This window comes from Myzus persicae, unplaced genomic scaffold (assembly GCF_001856785.1).
Source record: "Myzus persicae strain clone G006 unplaced genomic scaffold, MPER_G0061.0, whole genome shotgun sequence".
Lineage (NCBI taxonomy): Eukaryota > Metazoa > Arthropoda > Insecta > Hemiptera > Aphididae > Myzus > Myzus persicae.
Window position 1 is genome coordinate 1,024,417 of NW_019102203.1, and position 21,780 is coordinate 1,046,196.

At 33.9% G+C, this 21,780-nt stretch overlaps 1 protein-coding gene across 2 annotated transcripts in view; it reads right to left on the reverse strand.

Annotated features, from left to right (window-relative positions):
• Positions 1-21,780, reverse strand: part of LOC111031545 (TWiK family of potassium channels protein 18-like) — a 106,845-nt gene that overhangs the window by 30,001 nt on the left and 55,064 nt on the right. For both annotated transcript variants that reach the window (XR_002604216.1, XM_022311548.1), the window contains exon 3: positions 3,892-4,088. Coding sequence is in view for 1 of the 2 variants with exons in the window: in XM_022311548.1 (XP_022167240.1) it covers positions 3,892-4,040 (149 nt within the window). In the remaining variant the exon portion in view is untranslated. The remainder of the gene's footprint in view (positions 1-3,891; positions 4,089-21,780) is intronic.

The window sequence follows — 21,780 nt, forward strand, 5'->3', positions numbered from 1 at the left end:
ATTTCTCTCGGTGTTAGTTTGTATTCAGTACGGTTCTCCTTGAAGAACGTGCCATAAAAAAAAAAACTACCTATACAGTGTAAGCGTTTTTATTTTTTTAAACTAATATTTCGCTGCACTATTATCCTTTTCATTGTAACCGTATCAACCTTCCTCCAACCACCCCAAAACATATTGATACAAACGTGGATTTTTATTTTTTTTACGAGATCTCATTAAATTTTATGTCCGTGTAACTCCGACACAACGTACCTACGCCGTAATAATAATATAGTTGTATACCTACCATACATGTTGTTGTTCTCGTTTCGGTCATTAAATTTTATTATTTTTCATAGTTTAATACAAAACATATATGTAATAATATATATAAAAAAAAACAACCGAACGATTTGTTTGAGGGTATCGTGATATCATATTGTGTGTTATTACGAATTTTGTTTTGATACCTCTTGTCCTATATAAATGGTATGGATGTCGGCCACGCCTCGGCAACATGATATTATTATTATATTGTCGCGCTGTTTTTAAGTCGCATAAATAAAACATAATCGACGTTTAAGCTTCGCGCACGTTTTAACGATATATACGATTATATATATATATATATATATATATATTTGTATTTTGCGTGTAAATGTCTAATGCGTTTATCGGCTTATGGTAGCTGGTATACGGTGTTTAAACATGGAAGGGAAAAAGATTTGAAAATATATTCGTTACAATACTACATTATTACTGCACGTGAACTGACCGCCTATATAGGTATTGTAATATAAAACGACCGGCATAAAGCTTGAGATTTATTCGCCAAACGACCAACTACAAACATGTCGTGTCACTTATAATCGGGAATTTACGGCGCGTATATTATAATGATATAAGCGTACAAATAAACTGAAAATAACGAAACAACAAACGATGGTAGCTACGATAATTCAAGCGGGAAGTAAATATTACAAAATATAAACTCACGAAGTTGTGCCAAAGTCACGAGCATTGTCAGGAGAAGAATGAAAAACAGCAATATACGCTTCTCAGCAGATACGTCCAGTTATGATGCGTATGGGGATAAACTTGGCAACTAAGGAAAATCGACGAAAATGAGTTAATTATTTTTTAAAGAAAATTTATGCAGAGAACATATGGCAAAGCCAATGATAACGCATAACGGGATAGTGGAGGTGAACAAAGAGTATAAACATATAACAATATTATATTATATCTAGTGACATATTGAAATTTATGTGCAGAGAAGAATTGAGATGGGCTGGCAGGCAATGCTTGAAGAAATCACAATTCACAATTCACTGAATGATGGAACACAACCCTGCGGGAAAAAATCTTTAGGAAAACCAAGAATGCACTTGGAAAGTGCTTAAAAAAGCATATCAAAGATATTATTTTGGGGAGTAATTCTAATAGGAGGAACCTATATGTTTGGACAGAGAAGGATGGGGAATTAGTTGTGAGCTGGTATGGTCCTGAAGTATATTAAACCCGGGGAAAAGAAGAAGAAGAGATTATTATAGTATATTAATTTTACCATAATGTTCAAAGAATGTCGGCAGTCATTGCATTTAAAGGGATGAGGTACCCGGAACTGTAGCATACGCATCATAGTGATACAATCTTAGTGATGCATTTAATCGCTCCTGGTTTAGCTCCATCAAATCATCATAATATTATTATTTCGCTTCGAGTTAAGCATGTCATCTTTATAATACACATCACATAAATAATAGACAATGACCATTGCTCGAACCGAACCGTCACTCCGTCTCCATCGTTTTCCGATTTTACATGAGTGCCTCAGACAACCTGGGACGCCTCTAAGGCATTTTTTTCGATGTTATTATTAAATAAACATAGTAAAATAGGAACTTTTACTATAAAAAACACACCAGACATGACAGCGGAATCCACGAACCCGACAATCAGCTTCTCGAGCTCCTGTAGCGTGGCTTTCATACCGGTCTCGAGGACCCAACTCTGCTGTTCCACCAGTAATACTTATGTATATACACCTGTTCGAACGTCACGAGAATAGTCTTTGAAGAGGGTCGACGAACAATACAAAAATAGAGCTTATCCGAAACCAAAGACATTAATGTATAGAAATAAACTGGATGGTAAACAACAACAAAAACAACTTCGTGGCTTCACCGTCATAATAATATTAAATTGTTGTACTTACGCTATTATTATTATGACCGCATATGTGCCCCGTGTGGAAGCCGACATGTAGGTCAAATCGAGTGAGTGCAAAAGTTTTCGATTGTCATCGCGGATATACGTAGCCGAAAGTATTATTATAACTATATTTACTCGTATCATTATTATACGTTCCCGGAGGTAAATTATAGTTTCGATTTATAAATGTGCAGAGACAATAATATCCACTGGTTCGAGAGTGTTTCCTGCAAGTGCAGTTGACATCGTCTGTTTGAGGTCACCTCTTCTGCGTCCTTGTCGTCATTTGTCTTTTGAACTTAGTATACGACATTTTTTCGATTGTGCCATTTTATTCACTCTTTGATTCGATATCGATTCATAAGGATATAATATGTATGTGTACAACGAAAAATACACACGATAATGTCTATTACGATTTACGGCGAGCATAATCACATTCCGTAAACATTTTTTTTTGGTGGGGGGGGGGGAGCGCTCGCGCAGTACTATAGTGACGAAACATCTCTCTGTTCTTCCGAACATATCGAGTAATATAATGCTCGATCCGCTGCGTTCGTCCATGCGTAAACGGCTTTTGCTTCAAACGTTAACTATATAAACGATTCACAATTTCCGCATTTCATATATGATGTTATACTCTCTACCTCCCATTTGAGTCCCACGGCTAGAGTTTACCTACAACATGGCCGTGGCACGTTTTAGTCGATTTACTAGCGTAGTTTTCCGGAACTCTTACCGCCTTCCAGGTCGGATGAAAACCAAGTAAAAATATTCACTATTAATTACGATATAGGTCAAGAAGAATTCACGTGGGGTGAAAAAAAATTATACTGCAGCAAAATAACTACAGGTACTCGACAACTCCATGAAACTTGCTCGGGATTCCGTGAACACGGACAGACAATACATGTTATGGACACTGATCCAGAACACGTACGTATATTTATTATAATGTGTTGGTGTACTCGGAATAGATAGAGGGCCAAAGTCGTAAATAATATTCGATGTCGATTAAACCGTCAGACCTTCTACAATTTATTTATTTTACTATTCGTTATTTTTTATTTATTTTCTATCCTTAGGGTTTTCGTTTCATTGTTATTATTTTTTAGGTGGTTGAACAAAAATTGATTTTGAATAATGAAAAAAATAACTTTACTGTGGCTTACTGAATTTAGACCATTCCAACCCAACTCTCGCCATCTATATCTACCCCAACAATATAAAGCTCTCCGGTCCTATAACGAGAACAGCAAGGGTGGATGTAAGCCTAAAATAAATATTACGGGTATAGGCAAGGCATTAATTCTTATAGAATAATTACTTCATTAAATTACGATAAAAAAATGTATAGTTGCTTTATCACTCAATATTATTAGGTATTTGTTAAAACATCAATATTTCTGTGTACGTGTGCAGTGTATATTACGTATGACCACATTACACATCACACGATAATAATATAATTACTGTTATGTTGATTCAAAGGCGGCTACCTTACCAGACTTTTGTTTCTGATTGCTTTTCCTTTTTTTTATATACATTTTAAATGTATAATAATAATAATAATAAGTTTTCGCTGTCGTCCTCGCGGCTCTTGGATAAAAAAAAAAATCGCGTACAGACTACGTGACGCACGAGAGCGTGGTAAAAAATAAATAAATAAAAATAACGATGTAACAAAAAAGGTCTTACGGGTCCGCTGGCATGATGTAGTGAGAAGCGTCGGTCTGACTGCGGCGTCCCTGCGCTGTCGTCGACGTAGACGTCGCAGCTGCGTGACCGATGTTACGGTTGTTTTCGGCGGCGGCGGCGGCATGGTAGGCCCCAGGGCTGTTTGTCATTCCGGCACCCCACCGCCACTACGGCATCGCTCGCAACGACCTCGTGACCTGCAAAACACAAACCGACAAACGGACGTTGAATATCATTAATGTCATTATTGATATTGTATATATTATTATACAGGCCGATCACACAGGCCGGTTATCTGTCGAGATTTTTCGAATTCAATCTTTTCCCTCGTATTCGGTCGAATTTTCGGCCAGTTATTTTGTCAAGTATCCCCCGCCCCTTCTGACACTTGGGGGTATGTTTCACTGGCACATGATTCTTACCTACTCACATTACTTAAACTCGATCGACTCGAAAACACTTAAAAACATTGGTCACCGGGGAAAAGATTTGTTTTTTTAAAAGTCTAAAAATTAGTGAAATAAATAAGTCTGATCGATGTAAAGTGGCAGTACCTGTGACAGCTACTTTCTCGGATGTTTCGAAAAATCAAACATTTTACAAAACCACAGTGCGGGCAATCGATGTTTAGAGACGAAACTGTCTACTTGCTGTACCACGCTGTAGGTATACAATATTGTTATGGTAAAATACTGCGTCGATATCTATCGCATCGCGGTACTAGACTGCGTGGCGCGGTAACAACTGCAGCACTAGCAGCAGTCGTCACTCGTGTAAGTATACCGCATTCAGCTATACGTCATATAAGTAAAGGACTATAATAAATTACATAATATAATCCGGGTCGGTGTGCTCTTTATGATATTATGCTTCACGAATTACGACTGCTGCACGCACACTTGAATTTATTATTGATCGCGTTCCATCGAAAACATTTAAATCTTAATATAAGTACGTTTATTCGGAATTTTATAATAATATATAGTAACATTATAAAATGTTGGTCTTATTTTTACGGATTATACAATAATAGTATACTAGCTGTATGTAAAATTACGTCTGTGCAAGGACACTAGCCGTTTTATATTTTCATTCTTTACAGTTGTACAAAATTAAAATGTTGTACTATATTTTAAGATGTTATCATTATTCTCACTCGCTCGTTGGAAACTTCCCTACATTTCTCGTAAAATTGTGTTTATAAAAATATTAAGAAAAACATTTTAAATTTAATTTACATTGAAAGTAACAATATGTCAGGTATGGAATGTTATCACGTCTTATCAATGGTATTCGTGATGTGAAACTTTCCCCTTTCACTGACAAATTGTCAGACTTTTTAAACTTCCCAGACACGCTACCACGTAGTTGAAAACGAAAAACAAAATTTAAATTAGTTTTATTCACACATATGCTCATAATATAGTACCTATAACTACAGTTTATCCAAACGCGCGTTGTATAAAACAAAAACAAAAATGTGCTTTGAAACTGATGGTCGATCGCACGAACTATTTACCATTACACCATATGCTATGTTATATTATAAAAGTCTATTGTTCGAATTTCATTATATTATACATTTTCCTCTCCCGTAAACATTAAAAATAACGATCGTTTAATTAAATTAAAATATACACCATTACAACTGCAGCTAAGTTCATTTGAAAATAATAATATGTTGTTCTAATTAAAAATAATTATTTTGAGTTTTCACTGTTGGATTTCAAATTGCCTCATTAAATAATAACGATATATGAAATTCGTTTGTGCCACAAACACAGTTTCAATACTATTATTCAGCAATAAAAACAAACGAACTATCAATATAAGTTAATTATATTAATTGTGGGGGAGATTCAAAATATTTTCATTTTATCGTGGTATATACTTATGATATTTTTATTTTACACGATTGTATGAAATCTGTTGTACGCTTAACTCTTGACTTTTTCACAGAGCAACAGCCTTGTCTTGCGTAATAATAATGTATCGAGTAGTGACTCGTAGCATATTATTAATAGTGGATTTCGAATATCGACTTTTTCGAATTCATATTGCAATACAATATTATTAATTAGGTATACCAAAGAAAATTTAACCGTTTTGCACCTATTATAACAACAACAATTTCACATGAAATACGAGCGTTTGACGCCATTAAGAATCCATTCATTGGCACCTAGCATTCGTAGACCAAACTAATAACAATGATTACTACTACTATGAGCTTATCCGTCTAAAACGATTTAGACTAACACGTTGCACACTCGTGCATTTGAAATATTCTCATGACCATACGACACTGGCACACTCTCATGCACCATAATGAAATGCATATTATTATAATACAGTTACGAGTTACAAGGCGTTTTCAAGTTAATCCGAAGTAAATTTGATGTGGGCGCGTTTTCGTCACGTCGACTTCGGCAATTTTCCTGTCCCTCGGAACGCATCTGACGTCACATGTCTCAAGCTTAACGCATCTCTTCGTAATGACCCAAATTTCTACAATTTCTCGGCGTAGTTAAATGATAATAAAACAGCACAAGCAAAGTGAATAAGCGTAGTAACTTTGGTATCCTAACAGAATAGTCGAGACTATAGATGACAGTGATGACCCACGATTCTGGAACAAATGTATTTATGTGCATTTTACATATAGCTGGTATTGTTAGAAAATGATCAAAAAGCTTATAATATTCGAAGAATTTTTTTTAATGTGACATAATATTTTGTCGCACTCAACGGTATTTTGCTTATGCCTATTATACCGGTTTATAAATTCAATATAATTTTACTCGAATGTTTCAGGAAAAGTATTATACCAAGGTTGTTTTAGTAACGATTACAATGAACAGCGTCCTTACTTTGGGATCAATTACTGGCAATATATTTTAGACTGGAATAGATTGTTTTCACAAAAAAAACAGGTGCGTTTTACAGCTAATTAGAAGAAATTTATAACGATACGGCTATAGAATTATTTTAACAATTGGTTAACATCTAAATTAATCCATGCATATGCTAAAATTTTCATTTGTTTTTTATAGGTATTTAGTTTAAAAAAATTTACAATTTTGATTTGATTTTACATGTTGTAACTTTTAAGCATACGTTTCAATTTCATATAACCGGGAATATGTGGAGTGTAAAAAAATGTTTAAGTATTATTTTACTAGATCAGCAATATTATACGTATAATATATATATTTGAAGTGTGAAAATAGAATTTTGTTATATGAAATAAAAATAAAATACTAAACAAGGAATAAACCCATTTGTGGAGTATAATATTATTATGTTAAAATGTCATACCGAACTAAAAAGTTTTTGATTTACGAACAAAAGTACTCGCAAAGAGGGTATATCATTTAAATAAAAACTATTATTTTTGTATTTACAGGAATTCATTGTTAACGAGATTTTAAAAACTTCTATAACTGCGGCATAATAAAATATCGGTCAATGGTAATGGATTATGCGACATGGTGTCATTATAAAAAATTTATTTTTCCGGTTAGTTGAAATACGATTTATTATTGTATTGACAGCAGTTGTTGCGAATGTATACTAATCGCAAATACTGTTTTCCGCAGTTTAATTTTTGAATATATTTTACAAGAATGATATAAATATTTTTTTAACGACAATTCATAAGATTTATAGAAAAAAATTTGTGACTTTCATAACTATATTTTATCTGTTGTAAATTATGACAAAACTACATCTAAATATGTTTTATAAGCATGATATTGCTATATTTAGTTACAACGCTGAATAAAACTTGTGTAAAATACATCGAAATCGGACACAATCGTGTTAAGCAATGTTGATAAAAAATCGAATCTTAATGTGACTAAAATTAATAATTTCCCTCTTACTGCACAAGTGCGTTTTCATATTATAAATGGTGATGCAGTATCTACTATATACTGCACGCCAAGTGATGTTGGTTGTTGCGAGTAATGAATTCATTGTCAAAAACGGGTATTCCGAACAAAGTTTAAACAACTATTTTCTTTTATTACTCCTAAACTTTCGGTTTATTGGTTCTACTCGTAAACATATTTAACGACCAAAACTCGACCAAAAGATTTTCATCATAACTTATAAATTAGCGGCAAAGTTAGATGAATTTTACGCATCATACTACCTATAATGATGATTTAAAACTAATTGATGGGCATATATGTATACATGGTATGAAACTTTTATGGTTTATATAATGGCTAATATTGATGAAAATCGAAACAGAAACCAGTAAGTTTTCATTAGAGTCATAAAAAATAACTGTGTGTGCATTAAAAAAAGTCATTTGATGTATATTATAATTATTAATATTACTATTATTACCATACGTCTATACATTATGGTCGGTTGGACTCAAACACTGTGCTTTAATACAGATACAAGCCAGATCTGCAGTGGTTTTTTTTTATGTGCTTGGTAATTCAGGAAGTATGATCACGTTCTGTTTACCCTTTTAACTATCTAATTATTAAAACTAATTTTAAGAATTTTCAAACAGATATTAAAACCATTAAATACAAACTAATTTTTTTTCAATGAATGCCACCGTTTTTAGAATGAATTGTTAATCAAAATCTTAGTATTTGAAATCTAAATCGTGTATGGTCTAAGCACCATAAAAAAATACGAAAACCAGAATTCGAATAATTGCATTATTGACAAATAAAAGTAGTGAGTATATTTTGGTGAATTACTTTGCATAAAATACGTGTAATCATACAATTATGTCCAAAAGGGAAATGCATTAAAAATAACAGTAGAACTGTAGAACTAAAGTGACGACGAGGTGTACCTAATTTGCCTACACATAACGCCGTGTTAGAAAAAATAATGCTACTTTCGAAATGTTTTACATAAACATCAAATTCTAATGACATACATTAAAGCTACTTAAATAACAGTCAAAGATCTTGGGATTATTGAAAGGGAGCTTAGGCCACAGAGTATAATATTAATACGTATAAAAAATAATATATGTTGTAGATAAGTATAAGCACTTCAAAATGAATTGATATTTTATGCGTTAAATAATGTACGTTTTCTTTTATTGTCGTATGATTTTGTTTACTAATCATAGTATACCGTCACAATATAAATATTATTTAAGTTTTCTCGTATTAAAAAAATAAAAACCGTACACCCCAAAGTAGCAGTTGGAAATCTTAATAATTAAATTATACTAACATGCAAATAACGGCCATAGTTCTCAAAGTTATGGTGTTTTTATATTATCGTCCAAGTATGATAATATTTGTTCATAAAATAGGCGTGGGTGTGACGTTAATTTTTTCCAAACTACAAACAAAGTTTTGCATGTGATTATTCGCATAACAATGTTGATAATATCGCGATCGTTTCATTTTTATTGTTGTTCCTATCTTCTTGATAAGAAGATAGAATGACCCGCGTCATGTGCAAAATACGGAAAATAATTTATCAGATGTTTAGAAGTAGACGGGGGTGAGTAATTACCCGGGCACGTCACTGCGAAGGCCGAGTCCAAGGATAACATACAATTTATAAAACTACACTTTATATTTTATTACCGTATAAGATTATTTATGGGGAAAATGTATGTAAAAAAATAAATAAATAAAAACTAACGGTTAGTATTATATACACGTATATTATAATGGTATATCAACATGGAACGAGAAAAAACGGATAATAATAATCGCTATTCGGTCTTTTGATTCTATCTTACAGGACGAGTCTGCAGTGGAAATTGCCATGCACAATCGGCTCAGTCATGTAGAAAATGTTTCAATATCAAACGCGCTCAGCTTATATTCGATTTGTCCGTAATAAATTCTAATGCAGCGGAAATAATTTTACCGGCTTAAAGGTTATTCTGATCGCTACACGTCGTTAAATTTTTATGTATTCATCGGCAATCCGTATGGGAAAAAAATTCGATGAAAAACGCGAAGTTCAGCATTTTCATTTTATTTTTTTTGTTTTATGCCGATGATCAATTTCTGTAGAAAAATATCAGTATTTATAAAAAAATACCAAATACTGAAAGCGATTTATAAATGTTATAAAAATAATAGAGACGCAATAAGGCGAGTGATTCAACATCTATAAAAATGTATTTGATTATTAACTATTGTTGTATAATAATATGTGGTTCTCTAACTACATCACTACGAAAATTATTCGGTTTTGATAAATAAATGTGACGGGATTGAAAAACCTAAATTCTATTATAAAATATCAAAAGAATTCATATTATACAACGGCAACAACAAATCAGTAAATGTTTTAGAATTAATAATAGCCTTGGGACCATTTCAATATTAAATTCATTCTGCTGTTTTCTTGGGTTTGGGAGGATGAAATAAAAAACAAAATAGCAGGTAGCAAAGATAAATTTAAAAAGTGTCTAATTTATTTATACTATTCTGAAATAACCCAATGGCCTTATACGTACTAAACTACAATGGGTGATATTATTGTGATACATAGTACATTTTTACGTGTAAAATCCTATTCTAGAAATGTCAACAATTGAGCATTTGGACGTAAAGATTAATATAGTAAAAGTATTTTGTTATTTGTTTTAACGTATGGTAACTACCTATATTTTATCATATTTTTTTACTTTAAAATAAAAATATAATGTAATTAAATGTACACCTATAATAGGAGTTATTGACTTTATAAACAAAACACAATTCACTAGAATATTGTATGCATAATTAATATCAAGTCAAAAATAACGGTCGTTGAGTGGACGTCGCAAACCGCGGAAAGGGTAAAACACGGTGGGCATAGTAAAACACAAAATTAATACAATTCAACGGGATTACACAGAATGGAAAGGTGTCACGGAGAGTATAATTTGGGCTTTCTGCACTGCGAAAAACGATTACTAAGTACGGTTGGGACTGAGATTTATAGATGCCCAGTGGAATATATACGGTATGGAAGAAAAGGATGAAGGATAGATCTGTCCCTGGCGTTATCTTAGTTAATGTTCAAAGGGAGGACGAGTGGGGGAATAAGATGACAAAATAGTGAAGTAGTGGGAAATTTCATAAAAGGATTAAGCGGGTAAATGTATCTTATGGATAAGCAAAAAATTAAGTATACTGTGAAGGGATGTTTATGAGCCGTAGCGAAATTTTAATTCTCAAAATAGAGTATAATAAGAAAACATTTTTGAAACATAAACTTAAGCAGATTTAAAACCAAATGCGGCAGTTACAAAATAATTATGAGCCTAAGTTACAAAAACGAATTTAAAATACAATTTACACTTTGCAAGCATACTAAATTCCCAGTTCCTAAACTTATATTAACACAACGCAATAAACTATAGTTCCATTTAAAATTGATGTGTAGCAAACTTACAACTATGGACAATAAATAAATATCTTGCTATCGACAATCGTTACTATATCTACCTACTGATAACTAACGGACGGACGAAACAGGTTATTTATTAGGTATTCAAAACTTGTGTTTAGTAACCTAAAACAAAACGGAGTAATGATTATTTGGATACTGTAATAGTGGAACTCAATTTGGTTTTTCAATATTTTCTTACAATGATTTCAAATAATACATGAAGGACAGATGCTATCATAATTTTATATTATGACAATATGTAAAACAAATATGATTTAGGATATATATATATGTACAAATAAATGATTTATAAAAGAAATAAAATTCTTTAAAATAAAAAATGTATTAAGTTAATAATGCCAATAATTTTAATACTCATACTAGTTGAGCAATTATATTCTATTACACGCTGAAAGAAAGTACCTTTTAACATTAACTTATTTCTAGCACATAACCATAATTATTATCAATATCAAGATTTGAAAAATTAGTTTTTATTCAATAAACACATCATTTAATTTGATTTTTTAGTATTATATTTTGTGCAGTTAGTAATTTTCAATTTTAAATACCAATATTTGAAGAAGAAAAATGATCCAATGAAATTGCATTATTTGGCATATTATATATCACAAATCATGTGTGAACATTACTTTTAAAGGAAATTCTCGATTCCGATATTATCGATGTATTTAGTTTTAAAAAGTGTAAAAAAAAACTACTGAGGGCCGTCGAACATTTTTTTAGCTAACAGCATTGGTATCCCCACTACCACGCAGGTGTTAGCCGAAAGTATTATCTTCCAAACAGTTTTTGTAATAAAACAATGTATTATTGCTTGTAGATTTACTATCACAATATTTTCCACTTTCATTCGCCGAGGTGAGTGAAGCGAGACAATTACCCAACACCCGCTCTAACTGTATCCAGTCCGGCAATTGAACAATGAAATCGTTAATTTTAACAATAGAAAAATATTGTGTCGGTTTTTCTCCTTATAACAATTTTACCGCAGTACAGTGACTTGAACCATGAAAGTGCAAGTCGTACTGAGAAAAATTTTAACAGATCGTTATTTTTGTACCGCTATTATTATCTCGACATAAATAATAAATAAGCATTACTATCCGTTGGTACTTACGATCCGATTATCGAGTTATTATGTAGTGGACATTTTTTTATTCGGATGATTAAAGTTTATTAGAAATTCACAGTTAATTATATTCATAAATATTCAAAAAATTATCAGCTGGAATGTAGTCGAGTCTCTCGTTTAAACTAGGAGCTTATATAACATGCCATGAGATTAAAAAAAAGTTTCAACAAAATCGGTTAGTGTTGGACGACAGTCCCATAATGATGGGGATAAACAAACGAAAGTGTTCTGTACATCGCCAATATCAAACCAATTTGGGAGTGTAACGGTGCAAAACCACGTGGCCGAGTTAAACAGCAAGTCAATTAATGTCTAGTCGTGGAACGATGTCGAAACGTCACCCTCCGGACCATTACACAGGTTTAAAAAGAACAATAATTTACTATTCACCGTGGTACCTATCCGTATACCGTGTGAGACAGAAAAGCTGCAGACGATTTCGAGTACTCGTGACCGTTCGACCGTTCCAAAGGCATTAGACGACCAAAACGACTGAAACCGTATTATGTACAATCACTGAAAAGCTTTTTTACGAATGAAGTCCTGGGAAACACTTCGACGGGAGTGGGCAATTCTCCATAAAAATATTATATTATATATTATGTTCTTTTGTCATAATATACGTGCAGTGCATGTCTATATTGGTATGTTTCAATAGTTCGTGCAGAAAACCATGTTTTATAGCTGTGCTGATGCTATAAGGACCTCTCTCGTTTGGTCGTCTTAATAAAATTATTTTACGGCAGTTTGGAAAAATAAAATAATTCCTAACTTCTCTATGCATCCGAATATTTTGTAATTTGTACACTCCAGCATATAATATACAAATAGTGTACTATATGTGTGGTAATATTGTGTGATATTGTTGTTATTATGTTTTCTCTGAAGCATCAAGAATAATATAACGTTGACGTATAAAGGCGCTGGCGCAACATTCGCGGAGAAATAGGCACGGTAGTATGAAGGACGAAGTGAGGGGAGGGGATGTATGTATGTGTGTGTGTGCAAGGGCAATAACCGATGTTTTGCATATTATACCGTCGGAAACTCGATAATAATATAAAACTTGACGCCTTTTCTGCCCGGTCCTCTGAAATCCTACCACCCACCCAAGCCCTCTTGACGGGTTGGCGAGAGCAAGGCGCAGATGGCTCGAGAACTCGCCAATTGGGTAGTTTACGGTTTTTCCGACGCCATCTGTGCCCCGTTAAGCTAACATATTGTAACGTTCGAAGCGCAATCGGCCGATCGAGTGATTTCGACCGACAGGTCTGTCGCGGTCGAGATAATAATAAAAAAGAGAGAAAAAACCAGAGGAGAAGTAAAATAAAAAGGGCTGAGTACTCAAAAAACAATCTCGAGAGCAGCGATCTGATTTTTTATGGCTCGGAGCCCTGAATATGGTTCCGTTTTTCCGATACGAAGTCCATGTACATAGATATATTATCCTATGTATGTATATATATATATATAATATCGAATAAATATTTATGTGCTCGGAAGACGCACACCACCTATTATAGTCACGCGTGGTTATCCTTGCCAATAAGAGAGACTTGACGGAAATTAATCGTAACTTAGTTATTTTTTCAAAAGTTTTTTTTATACTTCATCAACAGTTCTACACCCTTAAATGGGTATCGTATACACTGTTCTTGTGATGTTTTTCTTCACCTTTACATTTTTCCGTGCGATGGTTTCCCATGCGACGCTAATAATACGTATATATATATTATTAAACTATAGGTAGGTATATAATATTTATTATGCGTCAAGTCTGAGAAAGGGATATCAGCTGGTCCATCAGTCATAATAAGAGACATCAGATATTCACCGAAGGGTTAGGGTGTAGTTACTTTATATTATGCCTGTCAACTCTCTTTTATTATTTTTCAAATAAGTTTGTTCAATCTCGTGCTACTCCCAGGTAGGAAAGTAACAAACGAAAACGTTGGAAAAAAATGAAAATTATATAATATAATATTCCATCGTAATATATTACCTATATATAACTACTAAAGAAGTTAAGTAATATTTCAAAAAGCCGACGGCGTTCGGCAAAGAAATATTTTCGCTGAAAAATAAAAATTTGTCTCTATTATGATAAGTAGTCGATTAAATCATTTTTTATCATTTTATTACATTATGGCCCGCGATATAGATACCAATAATCGAGACTTGGAATAAATGTACCACTCTTATTGCCGGCAAATGAACAAATAAAAGTCCATTATGAATAAAGTATTATCGTTTTATTGACCGACGTGACGTATGTTTACAAACAAGAAGCCGAAGTAGGAAATCGGGGGGTTAATGATATAGTATTAAATGAAATGCTTCGCGAAGGGCCGCTTGTTACACTCCTCGCGAACCGCGTAAACTGCAATTTTATCGAATCGATATAAATACGTGATAATATTATTATCATAATAATATATTTATTGGTTTTATAGTCATAATATTTTCGTTTACCACCGTCTCATAATAATTACAATATATTTCTTTCACGTTCATAAATTATATAACATTAGACATCGAAACACCATTGGCCTCGTAAACAAATCGCAACACAAACAAAATAATATAACAATATAAGCAACCGTGATATCATTACAGAATCGCCACTCGAGACGACCGTTTAAGATCTTATACCGTGGTTGTGGTCCGCGTAACACTAATAAAACTATCTGAGCGGGGTGAAACAATCGGCACACGAGTGAAGGCGGATAACGGACGGTGAAACGTTTGCGCGATCATAATAATAATAATAATTCAAATCGGTTAGAGTTTAGTCGCACACAAATCACGCGATTTACCGAGACGTCGGTTAACTACAGTAGTGTATAACGGAAAACGCCCCGGATGGTGTAGGGTCTCGCCGCGGTCTATTGGGTACTCGCAATATAATATTATGACGACGTGTCGGTACCCACTCTAGCAAAAATTAATTTTAAGTAACGTTCGTGCGGCGGCGGCGTTGTCGGGTGTTATTAACAATTCGCGCGCGCGATAATGGGCACCTCCCTGCTGTAGCCTTTAATTATTTCGAGACGGTATTACGGTATTATATACTGCCGCGGCTCCAGCGACCGCCGTTAACTCAATTTATTCGTGTAATTCTATAATATAAAACGTGGGCGATATTGTGTACATGCCTATATGCACGGAGTGACGGGGTAAATAATTGACAGTACCCGATAATAATGATGCGTTTTGTTATAATATTATCGTGTTGTATTGCGCGGGTACCTTAGTTAATATTATTGCAGAGCAGCTATAGACCCGAAAATAAGTTACATTGTTGTTACTAATACAATTTTAGGAAATTATTTTTTCTCTCTTGCGGCGCAATTCACTTTTCGTCTCCAACAGTTCGCACGAACAGGCATTGAAATGTGTACGACATTTCCGTTCAAAGAGATCACAAACTGAAACGTGACTTATTACTTGATAATTAATTTCCCCCCCCCCCTTAGATGACGTGATGCTGTACCGCGCCTGCAGTATTATTATAATGGGTACGCCCCTCGAGTGCGCTTCGTGCTGGTTACATTAGCTCCGCCGATGATCACACGTCTGTATCACACGTCAAGTGTATTAATTATTATTCTTTGTACGGTATGATATTTTCTGGGAATTTCCTGTACCTTTCCTATATTATGGTATAGAAGTATGAATCCACTTAAAAAGATTTTCGAAGCGATTTAATTAAAATCAACCATGCACGATTGGACTGACATCGGTGTCTGCAGTGTTTTATATACGAGGGTTGTCAGGGTTGTGGTATAAGAGAGGTTATACAAAACCGAGCATAACAGTATGCATTATTTATGAAAAAATTATTAATCAGCACAAAATGTTTTTTTTTTTTGTAATCTTAAGAGTTAAGAGTATAAAATTTGATTTCGTGATAATAAATGAGTCTATTTAGTTGAACTCTGTACGCCGTTTTCGTATTACGAATTTAACATAAAAGAAAAAATCAATGAATTAAATAGACCAGGACGAAAATGAAAATGCACATAAATTATTTATTTTATTTTCAACCCTTCGCCTTTATGTAGCAACAAAACAAAAAATAAAATATAACGCAGACAATTTTTTATAGGTACCGTAATATTTTATTGCGTTTACATATTTTTGTTCCGCGCCTTGAATTGTTCGTATTAAAGTTTCAAGAGTTGATATGAATGTACCAAAAAGTAGAAGGTGTTTGATAATTATTTTTTACTGAAAAGAAAAATTGGTCAAACATGAGCAATTTAACATAAACAAAATATAATACCGTTCATAAAAAAGAATATATTATTACGTTGTTCACTGATAAACACACAATTTTCTCATATAAACTACTTTATTTATACAACATATTTATAGTGCCCTAATAGCAGCACAGACATCCCACGGGAACGTCCTATTTGATTCCTCTGGAAGAGAAGATTAGAAAGAAAGTTACAAGAGAGATTTTTGATTACCCAGTGGGTTACTTCAAAGCTCGACTTTCTAGTAAAATGTTCCAGCTCACAGTAGTAAGTTTCATTAATCGAAATTTGTTTTGAAATTACATCCATCGTGTCTTGCATTTGAATTTATAAATAACTGTATGTGCCGATCCAATAGGTAACTGAAATCGTTTCATGCAATGAGTTTTTAATGTACAATATTGTCTTAATGTCAGAAAAGAGTAAACACGTAGAATACCATGATACAAACTTAGAATAAGAGGTATTGAGTCAATATTTATTAAAAGTTGGGCTAGTCAGAATTGTCGGTAAAGCCCGAGAAACCATTATTTCTACATGCTCATGAATGAAACTGTAAATGACCAGTTTGTGTTAATATGATGACCATTTAAGTAAAATAAAAGGTCACGAACCCACTGCAGCAGTTAACCGTCTTATGTTTAATACACTTACAAGCCATTATATATAATAGAATACAAGAATAATAGCCGGAAATAAGAGGTATTATAGCTGGACAACATTAATTAAGAGTTGTGCAAGTCTCACAAGTTCGTCGTTGGTAATGCACACGTAAAATCATTCTTCATACAGTTTGGTGGACGAAACGGTAAACGACCACTGGGGATTAGTATGACGAGACTGCAAAAGTACAATTTAAGGTCATGAACATAATACTCTACTGCAGTTAACCGCCGTATGTTAAACACACTAGTATATGTAGGAACGTATTCTTATAGGTATACAAAATAGAAGCTGATTAACATGTTACGATCTTCAAACGATCTGCATAATCCAACTTGACGTTCACCAAAATGTGAATTCGGCAAATAAATGTATTACAAATTATAATCGACGTTTAAAATCGTCAAATTTAAATAAAGACGCGAAAACTGTTTTGGATATCGTCGGGGCTCAGTGCAGTGACGGCGACGTCGGCAGAGCTAAAGAAAAAAATCCTCAACTTCGCGTCACTAAACAAACGATAAGTCGCTTGGTATAATAATGTGGATCCGTTGTCGTATTTGTATAATGTGTGGATTTGAATAACTAAAGGAAACCGACTACACCACTCCGTATAATACTTAAGCTTCTTTTTAAACACTGAAAATGCCGAAACGTTTCGTAACACACTTTCCCTCCGCACCGTATCTGTCGGCAAAAATATTAATTTCAATGACGATGATGTCATAGCAAAAACGAGTCTATGAAAAAACATATAAGAGCGTATTCACAGTCGGTACTATGGCGGTACTATCATTACGGTAAAAAATAGTAAATATGATTATCTGCTGAGGATCGAATTGTGAGGAAACGGTATTGACTTATCTCAAAACACTTGGATCTTACGTTTAACGTCTTAAAATGTTTAATAAACATGTTTAATAGACAATATTATTATATTAACGTTTTGCACTATCATATAGATGGATACATCTAAGTCTCAAATATAATGTGATCACATAAAATATGTTAGTTAGCATACGTATACCCAAGTACCTATAAGCAAACAATACAATCCTAAGTTTATAATCACATAAGTCTTAAAGTTCGTTACATCATTAATATTTACGAGAAAAAAATCTAATCGCATGTTAAATTGAATTCACAGCAAGACACAGCTGGTGGTCAGAGTGGCGAATCAAAATAAACCCAGATAAACCTGCATATATTAATATATATTTCCGTTTACGTTAAATAGACCCAACTCTCTGCCCTTACACAATCCCAACCTCTTCGGAAAGCAAACATTACCTTCGTTTAACAACTGACTTGTGGTCCACGGCTTAAATTAAAAATAAAAGTGCTCAACAGCCAATTATATTTACCACGCCCATATATGAAACCAATGCTCACCTATGCTCAAAACTCACTAAGTACAAACCTCTTTTAAGGCTTAAGTGATGAATTTAAATCTAAACTTGAAATGGTTCCTGAGTTGTCAAATGTTATTCTAAAGATGGTAGTCCATAAAAAAGGAAGAGGAATAAAAGATGACTGATTAACAATTCCTACCATCACAATGACACTTAATTTTATTTTATTACGATAACCTAGCTCTAAATAAATCAAACGGAGAGTGTAATAATATAATATATTATACGAGCGATAGTGTTAGCTGTAGACAATCACCTACACTGCTCATAATTATTTTTTAGGTAATAATATTACTATTAATTAATAATTACTATCTAATAAATTCATTCCGCCGCGACTCTCGACGTATTCGCCGGTTTAATTTCACGCCATTTTTACCGGATGATACGCGTAAGCACTACAATAACTACACTACAAGGCTGAGAAATGAATTAAGCCCAACCACACATTTTCCCCGTCGTCCGGATATATTAACCGGAGTGTTAGCACGGGGCGCGGTTAGCGAGTGGTAATCGGTTACCGGTCCGGACGCTCACAAAAGCCACCTCGTCGGGGGAGGGGTGAGCTGGGGTGGCATATGGGGGGTTGTTGGCGTCCGGTGTTCGGCGGGGGCTAAGTACGGTGACGCGTATTACTGCCGGTAATGGTGGCAAATGTAAAAACCGTGTTTGCGTTTCGGGCCAAGAAGGTTTTGCCGCTGCCGCCACGCGTTAATGTCGAATCGATACGACGCGCCGGCGTCGGTGGCGTGTGTGCCGCAGAGTGTTGGACAGCTTAAGCCCTGCACGCACCCACAAGCTGTCGTAATACATAATATAATATTATTATATTAATATAATGGTGTCGCTCGTGCTGATGAGAATACGGAATGTGACTTGGACCGCTGCGTGACGATTGTCGAACCATAGGATTTCGCCATATGTATGTACATAGTAACGTTATTAATATTTATTTTTTCCAAGACCACGAGTCCCCCAAGTCGGGTGGTCCGGTTTCCGGAAAAATCCTAGTTTCCGACCCCCTAGCTCGAATTTGAACACGTTACCTAAATATTTATATTTTGTAAAACAATGGGTTATTGTAAATAGAAAATAAATCGTCGTGGTCGTCCGACCAAAAACATTTTTTTATCGTGATATTCCAAGTGAGTAACTTTATAATAATGTTTACAAAACGTTTCTAATCTTATCTCCAAATTATATTGAATAGCCCAAGTGTATCGTTTGGTCAGCAGCCAAGGACTTTTAAAAAACAGAACTGACGTTCGACTATAATGATTTTACCTACAATTCATAAGTATACAATAAATTATAAAAGCAATATTTACAATAGTGTCTGCGGCAATGGTGAGGAAACCACGTTTTATTTTAACTTCGATGATAATAGAGCACGACTACAACTCATTTAAAGGTCAATACGTGAGTAGTGAACTGATGTATGAAGTAGGGCCATAACAATAGACAAGTTACACGTGTTGGTAAATTATCAAAAATGTTAAGTTGAATAATAGATAAGTAATGAAAAAAACTATAACAATTAATACACTCACCCAAACTTAGAATGTGTATTGAGTAAATTAAGTTAATAAAATAAATAATAATAACCTCCTCGTGGTCCACGCTGGGTAACTTAAATTAACTGGGAAGGATTCGGACTACTCCAAAAAAAATTTTTTTCTTGGTTTTCTCTCAGGTGATACCTTATTCCGGACGCACTTGGGATATTAAATAAGGGTCTTTTCGGGACCACTCGGGAAATTCCTTTTTTTTATAATTTTCATCCGTACACAAATCGAGCTGCCTGAGGATGGGTCGACACGTCATTCATTTTTGTCGACTACGAATCTAAGCGAGTATAATAACTACTGATCGACATGCTTTGTTTGTCGTTTCTTTCCGATTCTTTTTTAACAATATAGAGTACAAGAGCCCTAATTCTGATCGGTGCACAAATCGAGCACTGTCAGAGAAACCAATGTGACCCATTCCTAAAATTGATCACACTGAATGGGCACAGACTCCTCGCGCAATTCCGTCAAAACGAATTAAGTCATATACCATATTATTATTATTATTATTATTATTATTATTATTATTATTATAGAGAGGGCCGAAGGAATGAGTCCGGGAAAATATAATCTCCAAAGACAATCGGAAACGTGTGTAAAATAATAAGCAGAAACAAATTATGGTGACAACATGAAACCCCCGTATGGCTCAGGCGCACACACAATAGTGTATACTTCATATAGGTAGTATTGGTCCGATGGGAATAATAATAGAACATTATAATATTGTGTGAATGACGGTGACCGGGGGGAGGGGGTATGATGTATGTGGTTCTCCGAGTTGTATATTATATTATTATACCCGAATTCAGAGAAACGACGAGAAAACAACAGCACCTAATCAACTTGTACCTGCAGTCCTATGCCGGATTACGGGTCGTAGGTATATAAACAAATACACAACGTAAAGTGCGTAATGCGCCAGAATTCGATGAGAAACAAAAATATAAACAATATTGTTATTGTCATTAAATAAACTATACTAAATAAGTTAAACGAAACCAGCCGCAAATGAATAGAAGCACTAATAGCTATTAACTCGCCGATTATGTAGTAATAAAAAGTTAAAAAAAACTAAAATGTTCTACTTTCGAATTATTAGTTAATTTTCTTACTGACTTTATAACCTATAATAGAATAAGCCAAATAAGGACAATAAGGTATCCATTAAGTTTTGAACGATTATTCAGTTAATTCGTTAAATCATACGTCATGTTAAATTTGTGTAAGTTGTAGGTAATTTAGTATGTCATCGGTTAACACTATCGGTGAATACGCACAAGTCTTAAGCCCCAACTGAATTTTCTATGTTTGTTTGTATCGTTTCGTACATCTGTTAACGTGACCGGATTACGTGGTCCCTTTGATGTCACATTTAGCCATTTCTATACTGTAGTTAAATTTAATTAATTAATGTTTCGTCTAATCACGCTGTGTACAAT